Consider the following 6841-nt stretch of genomic DNA (forward strand, 5'->3'; position numbering starts at 1 on the left):
TGGATTATATGGATATAACATTGCTCATTGAATTTCCTGTATCGAGATTACACAAATAAAAAGAGAAAAAGAAAAAGAAAAAAAAAAAAAGAAATGGCTAATTGTAGCTAACTCATTTCATGATCAATGATGTTGATTTAAAATTTCTTTTCATATGCGGATTTAATGGTGTGATTTGAGCTTGCAAATCAATCTCTGCTGAGCTCTGATCCTATTAACACCCATAGCGCTGATTCCATCGCTTATCTGCCTCTGAGAAATCTTCAAATAAGAAGATAAGAACACTGAGAGATCAAGCTTAGGTTCCTTGATGCTACTAAAACTGACTAATCTCGCCTTCACGACAATTGTCTACCCATAAGTACATTGTTGAGCTCTTATGTGATGGCATAACTCTACAACAATCTCTTCTTGGTGACTGCATAAGACATTTGTGATCCAGTTAGTAATATCAACTTAAAATAGAGGGACTCAGAAACTCAGATACTATGTGGATGATGTATTTGACATGTTTCAGAAAATTGTGAATAAAATGTGATCAGAATTCATTCTAGTGAAGAATTTACAGGTTATGAAGAAACTAGTTTGTTATTCTTATCAAAACAGCACTAGCACTTCTCCCCTTGAAAAATTAGATGAGTTATGTCATGAATTCATGTCTTACAACTCTCATTTTCAACCAAAATCACATCTAATAAGGAACGTTGAAATGTTGTCCCTTATCTTGGCCTTACTGAAGGAATCTTTTTTCCCCCTTGAAAATGTCCTACTATAATAAATTCTTACAATGTGTGGATTTGATGGAAAAGAATTTCATATTTCTCATGTCATGTAACTGTCTAAATGGGAAACCCAATTGTTTCCGTGGCTCCTTGTTTCCACTGATGTAATTTTAATGAATAATATATATTTTGAAAACATGATAGATCAACATCAAACAGAATTAATTAACGGATCCTACAGGTTAGAGTGAAAAGCTTCATTAGATAATGAACGCAAAAGAAATCACTAATACCTTCTGCCAGCGTAGAGGATCTGGTCTTTTTAAGACTACAATGGAATCAATTATTTCTGGTGACTCCATTTTCCACCGACAATAAGGAGGCCGGGATTTATCGCGATAGTAAATCCCAATTATTTGCTTCCTGGATCGATCATATCGAGAGGTGCTCATGTAATAAATGAAGGGCTTCTGACAAGGATGCTTGGTCACAGGCCTAGTGTTGAATGCATATGCTGTATAATCAGCTTTTCTGTACCAATTGAGAAAGGTTCTTGTAGGCATCTCTAGTTCTCTGGGAGAAATCACTCCCCTTAAGATTTGAACCGCATAACCCCAGGAGATGGAGATGGACCAATAACGGTTTTTGTCATAGCAGATTGATTGTTGCATTATACTAGCTGAATCAAGCTGGATGGATTGTGTGAGATGTCGGAGGGCTTTGACTTGGGTCATGCGTGGAAATATTGGTTCCACCACATCAAGGTGGTGCAATGACACCAATGGAGTGACAGGATGGGCTCCTAAAAGGCCTAATAAGTTTCCATAGACATCATACTGCATAATTACAAAAATACAAATGTTAAACAATCTAGCATTAAGAAACTATACATTTTTTAAACGATATACTGATGAATTGAAGCAACAATGATTCATTGTTATTTTAGCACCTTTTCCTATTAGGAAAGTGGATCTGAAATCCCCTTGTTCTCTTTTAAATGCTTAAAGAATGAAGCTATTATTTTGAAGTCACTGTTTTTGTCAAAACTCAAAAGAGACTTAATTACCTGATGAAAGCCAGGTTCCCTGGTAAGTGGTACTCCTAGCTCCGACATGCAAGCCTGAATTCTGTCATCACTGCCATATAAAGCTGGGTACTTCTGAATGCAATGATCCTGCATCTTTGCCAACTCCTTGGCCAGAGGATAGCTTATAGCAAATCCACCCCCACCATAGGCCATGGCATATGAGAAATATATATTCTGAAGATGACTCTCTGATGAGCTCCCAACATAATAGAACTGCCTATGATCATACTTGGAAAGTATCCTCACAACATTATCCACCATAAAAACCGTGTCGTCATCACCCATCACAAACCATCTAACATCTTTCAACCCAAGCCTAAATGTCTCAGAAACCACTCTTGAAATTCTCAATGCTGATCTCTGTCCCTGCCGGTTTGTGTACTTATATTTTGAAGTGTCCCCAGAGATCCGAATCTCCGGTAGCCCTTCATTTCTTCTAGTTGTCACTTTTTTATCTAACCAAACCACCCCTCTAGTTACCTTAGGCTTCCACCATACTTTTATGTATTCCTTTCTCTTTTCCCATAAATTTGATGAGGCTGCTATCCCAAAAACAATGTGTTTGAGTTCAGTGTCATATCTTTGGGATTTTTGTGGAAGTAGAGGTTGCATGACTTCATCTTGTAAGTCTTTTTCATTGGTGGAAGATGCGTTGGTGATTGTTTGAAGGTGTTGTTCTATGGAGGAACCTAAAGAGGTGGGACATTTATGTTGTTCACTGGTGAGGATGAAATTAGTGGAGTAGATAACGTAGAGCATGGAGACGATGAGGAAGAACCAAATGAGGGTGTTTCTCAAGCCTATTTGTGGTCTCATTTGGTACCAATGTGGTAACTTTTTGTCAGTGTCTTCAACTTTGATGTTCTTGCTTCCCATGTTTTCAGTTCAAGGTGTGGCCAAGGAGAGGAGAAAGGTTGGGTTGAGAATTGTTCGGATCTAAGAGATGGTGAGAAGGGCATGGTATTTAAAGTATGTTAAGGAATGGAACAAAAGTTTGAAAGCGGATAACATAAAGACATGGTTGAAGTTTGCATCTTAGGTGGAACTGTGGAAGCCTTGTGATTTGTGAACTGTGATTGCGATTAATCTGAGGCCATTAGTTTTTTGCATTCATATGAAGTTATGAACCATTGAATTGGTTATGATTTGGAATATGATTTTGCACAACACATTCCTTGCAATTTTTATTATTATACAAATATAGGATAGAAAATGTAGATTTGTTGTTTGTTAATTTGTTTGCCTATTTATGGGCTATATAACCGGATATATATAACTTTCTCCCTTTTGTTAAGGGCTTAACGTTAAACCCTCTACCCAATTTATATTTTTTGACAAATATTTTGATTGTTTTTTTATTTTTGCGTTTGTTAATAGACATCTTGTTCAAGCATTTTCTTCTTTCTTTTTTTGATTTGGGTTTTAAGTTGGGGTGCTTTGAACACTGGTTAATAATTTCATTTCTTTCTAACAGAAGTAGCGAATCTTTATGAAGATGTTTTCAATCATCCAAGTTCTCTTTCATTTTGTGTTCTTTGCCTGCTCTGTCTCAAAATCAATTCTTTGCTTTTGCTAACCATGTGTCTTATTTGATGTCACTCCGTCTTTATGTGTGTCGTGTGAGATGCTCATGTCTTGTGTGCATTTGTCAGAAATGTAAATGCAGCGACAGTCAAATCCAAATGTAATCCTTGAATTTTTATTTAAACAATTAACCTTGAACATTAGATTTTTAACTAGTCAAACACTATATTAGTATTTTTGGTCAAAGCATTGAAGATATGATTCGTAATGTTACACGGACATTACCGTTAGTTTAACTTGTGTGTAATCTTATGCATATACATGAGTATAATTAATAGTAATCACTATTACACGATTTGAATTATACATTTTTTTAGAAGATGTTCAAATTATACATGATATTAGCTTGCATTTGTAAAATATGTAATTGTTTCTCATTATATATATAAAATTTAAAATTTAATTGAATTTGAACTCTTTAGTTTTTCACCTAATAATTAATTTACTTGCCACAAAAATTAAAATAAATAAATAAATGGACACGTGGTGTAAAATTGGATTCCAATTGAAATTCAATTTAAAATCTAATTGGATTTTAACTTTTCAACTTTTACACTCAATAATTCACTTTGTACAAAATTAAAAATTAAAAGGGTCATGTGGTGTAAAATTGAGAATCCAATTAAATTCTAATTTGATTTTCTGTGAGCTTTGACTATTAATATATATATATATATATATGTAGTATTAGTTTGGATACAAAACGCGTTTGCGTTTGTGAATGGGCTGCATTTTTTGTGTGGGTCCCGTGCATTGTTCATAGGACTCTCAAGTACGGATTTTAGCAAAATTTTCTTTAAAACTGAGTCTCATGGCACTATTCACACATTTAAAAATTATTTTGCTACAGTGTTTTTAGTTTTCAGCAATAAATGGTATCTAAACAAACCTATAGACTAGTGTGTAATCCTGTGCATATGCATGGGTATAATTAAAAATAGGGATTTACTAATGTGTGCCCTTAGAGCTCATATTAGTAAACCATTTTAGAAAACTTTTTATGAAAAAATGAAAAAAATAATTAGTTATTTTGACAGCTTTTTCAATTCTCCATAAAAAATTTCCCAAAATGAATGATTAATGTGTGCTCTAAGGACACATATTAACCGGACCCTTAAAAATAATCACGATTACATGGTTCAATTTATAAATTTTTTTGAGAAGATTTTCAAATTATACATGGTATTAGCTTACACATTTTTAAAACCATACATTTCTAAAATATTTAATAATTTATCAACATATATATATATATTATGTGGGGTCCAAGGAGTCTCAACAAAGGAACAATCTTCACAATCTAGGTTAATGAGGGGTAAGCAAGCTCCAAAAGTTCCACTTACTCGAGGAGAGAAAGGGAAATAGGACAACTGATATCCCTTAAAGACCCGAGGAGAGGAAAGGGTATGGCAACCTGAATAAGGATGATGGGAGGAAGCTTCTTGGAGGATATACTACCCACCTTCGGATTTAATGCCCACCACCAACCTTATCAGTTGTATTAATGTAGAAATGACCCCTGAGCAGTAACTTCACAGCTAGCATCTTCTTCTACCACCTTCATCAAAACCTTGATCGGACAAGTATCTTGAGAAATGCTTGGAGATGTCCAAGTGGAGGGCTAAGATGCAAGGAAAAAGGCTATAAAAGGAAGGGGGTCCATCTGAGAAAGGGGATGAACATTTTCTCTAAGAAATAGTAAAAAAGGGAATAGAATAAGGCATTATCTTATGTCAAACCTAAACCAAATATATATAAAAGATTGATCCTCAGACCTACCCGAGGAGAATATTATCCTCAATTGTTATTTACTTTACACTTATCTATTACTCTGGGCCCTTCGGCCTTAGACTTGAACTTAGTTTAGAATTGCACTTGAATTATTTTCTCACTCTATTCACAAATTCTATTGTTTGGGCTTGGTTTGAAGGACAAGGTATTATTGATCTAAGTGGGTTTGGGCCTTTAATTTCTAAGTACTTACATATATGATTTATAATTTAATTCAATTTTAGACTTTTTGGTTTTTGCATCTAATAATTCACTTGTTTCAAAATTAAAAAAACTAGTCGCTAACCTATGCTATGCACGGGAAAGTTTGGCAATTTTATTTTAATATATTTTACATATTTGTTTCCTTTATTAAGTACTAATAAATCACAAAATGTCAATTAATTTCATATTAACATGATATAATATTATATATGTTCTAGAATATATATGAACAAATAAATCAAGGTTAATAGTAACTTGATGATTATTTCATAGGTTCATATAACAATTTCCACATTAAAATTGCAATAATATAACAACAAAAACTCACATATAAATAAATACAAAAATAATTTGTTTATGCTTGTATGCTTCCACTTCTCATGGATGGAAATCTTTATTACTATATATGGCTGTATCTCTATATTGCTGTACATTCTGCAGAGGGATTGCATTTTTGTATGATGTAGTCTCATTTTTCACCTCAAGGCAAAGTTAAACATGGCCCTAAAGAGCAAAAAAGAGTTGCTTTCAAACACTTAGCAGTGTTCTTTCTTTTCCATGGTACCCTAGATACTCCCAAAAGTGCAGCTTATATGCCTTGAAAAAGGAAATAACTTACTAACTTCCTTGACAATAACAAAAACCTCCCTATGAAAATGTCCACTTAACAAAATAATAATCATATTCTTTAGTTTCACTAATCCGTAGTTGAAGAAAATTGAGGTTTTAATATTAGAGAAAATACCTTTTCCACCAAATTCTTCCTTCACCATCTTAACAAAATCCTCCATCTTGTAATTGATGCAAACATTAGCTCCACAATCCTTGCAAACAACTAATTTTTTATCATTGCCTGCCAAACACAATCTAAAATATATTATACATGGAAACTAAACTTATGCATGCATTAGAAGAAGGCGATATTGGACTGTCAGCAACAATACTGAATTGCAAACAATAGGGAGTGGTGTTTTATATTATATATAGATAGATATATATTTTCAGTTTTAATATAGGGCGAGGAGAGGAAGAGATGAAGGAGTTATAAAGCCAAAATTTGGCATTAGGAAGCTGAGGGGTTGCCGTTTGAGATTGTAACCGTGGAACACAAGGAGTTGCTGTTTGAAATTGTAACTGTGGAACACAATGGGCTGCCGTCTGAAATTGTAACCGTAAAAAAGATAGGGTTAGGAATTTCTAAAATTGTAATCGTGAAAGACATAAGGTTGGGAATTATTTTCTTTTTATTAGGATTTTTAAATTTAGAAAAACTATTTTTAATTGTAGGACAAATTCAAGAAAAAAAAATGGTAATGACATGACTGCTGATGTGGCTCAACCTGAGCGTAGCAACATTAAATGCTACGCTTCAGCTTTTAGTAATATATAGATTAGATGGACATGTGCCACAAATTTGGACTCTAATAGATATCTAATTTAGAATCTAATTGAA

General features: G+C 33.7%; 1 protein-coding gene across 1 annotated transcript; it reads right to left on the reverse strand.

The window, feature by feature from the left end:
* On the reverse strand, positions 1 to 2522 carry LOC111998562 (uncharacterized). The gene is made up of 3 exons (XM_024030651.2): positions 1789 to 2522; positions 1016 to 1558; positions 1 to 418 (listed from the first exon to the last, which is right to left on the reverse strand). Exons 1-3 carry the CDS (start codon positions 2419 to 2421, stop codon positions 317 to 319), a joined length of 1278 nt encoding a protein of 425 aa, XP_023886419.2. The 5' UTR covers positions 2422 to 2522; the 3' UTR covers positions 1 to 316.
* Between the last annotated feature and the right edge of the window lie 4319 nt (positions 2523 to 6841).

The sequence above is a fragment of the Quercus suber genome, unplaced genomic scaffold, assembly GCF_002906115.3.
Source record: "Quercus suber isolate HL8 unplaced genomic scaffold, Cork oak 2.0 scaffold_37, whole genome shotgun sequence".
Lineage (NCBI taxonomy): Eukaryota > Viridiplantae > Streptophyta > Magnoliopsida > Fagales > Fagaceae > Quercus > Quercus suber.

What these genes read in the sequence shown, in the direction of transcription:
- LOC111998562 (XM_024030651.2), bottom strand. Translation starts at nt 2,421, where the DNA reads ATGCAACCTCTACTTCCACAAAAATCCCAAAGATATGACACTGAACTC. An exon ending in GGGAACCTGGCTTTCATCAG is followed by an intron (nt 1,559 to 1,788) that starts GTAATTAAGTCT and finishes GTAATTATGCAG; the next exon opens with TATGATGTCTATGGAAACTT. An exon ending in ATCCTCTACGCTGGCAGAAG is followed by an intron (nt 419 to 1,015) that starts GTATTAGTGATT and finishes TGTCTTATGCAG; the next exon opens with TCACCAAGAAGAGATTGTTG.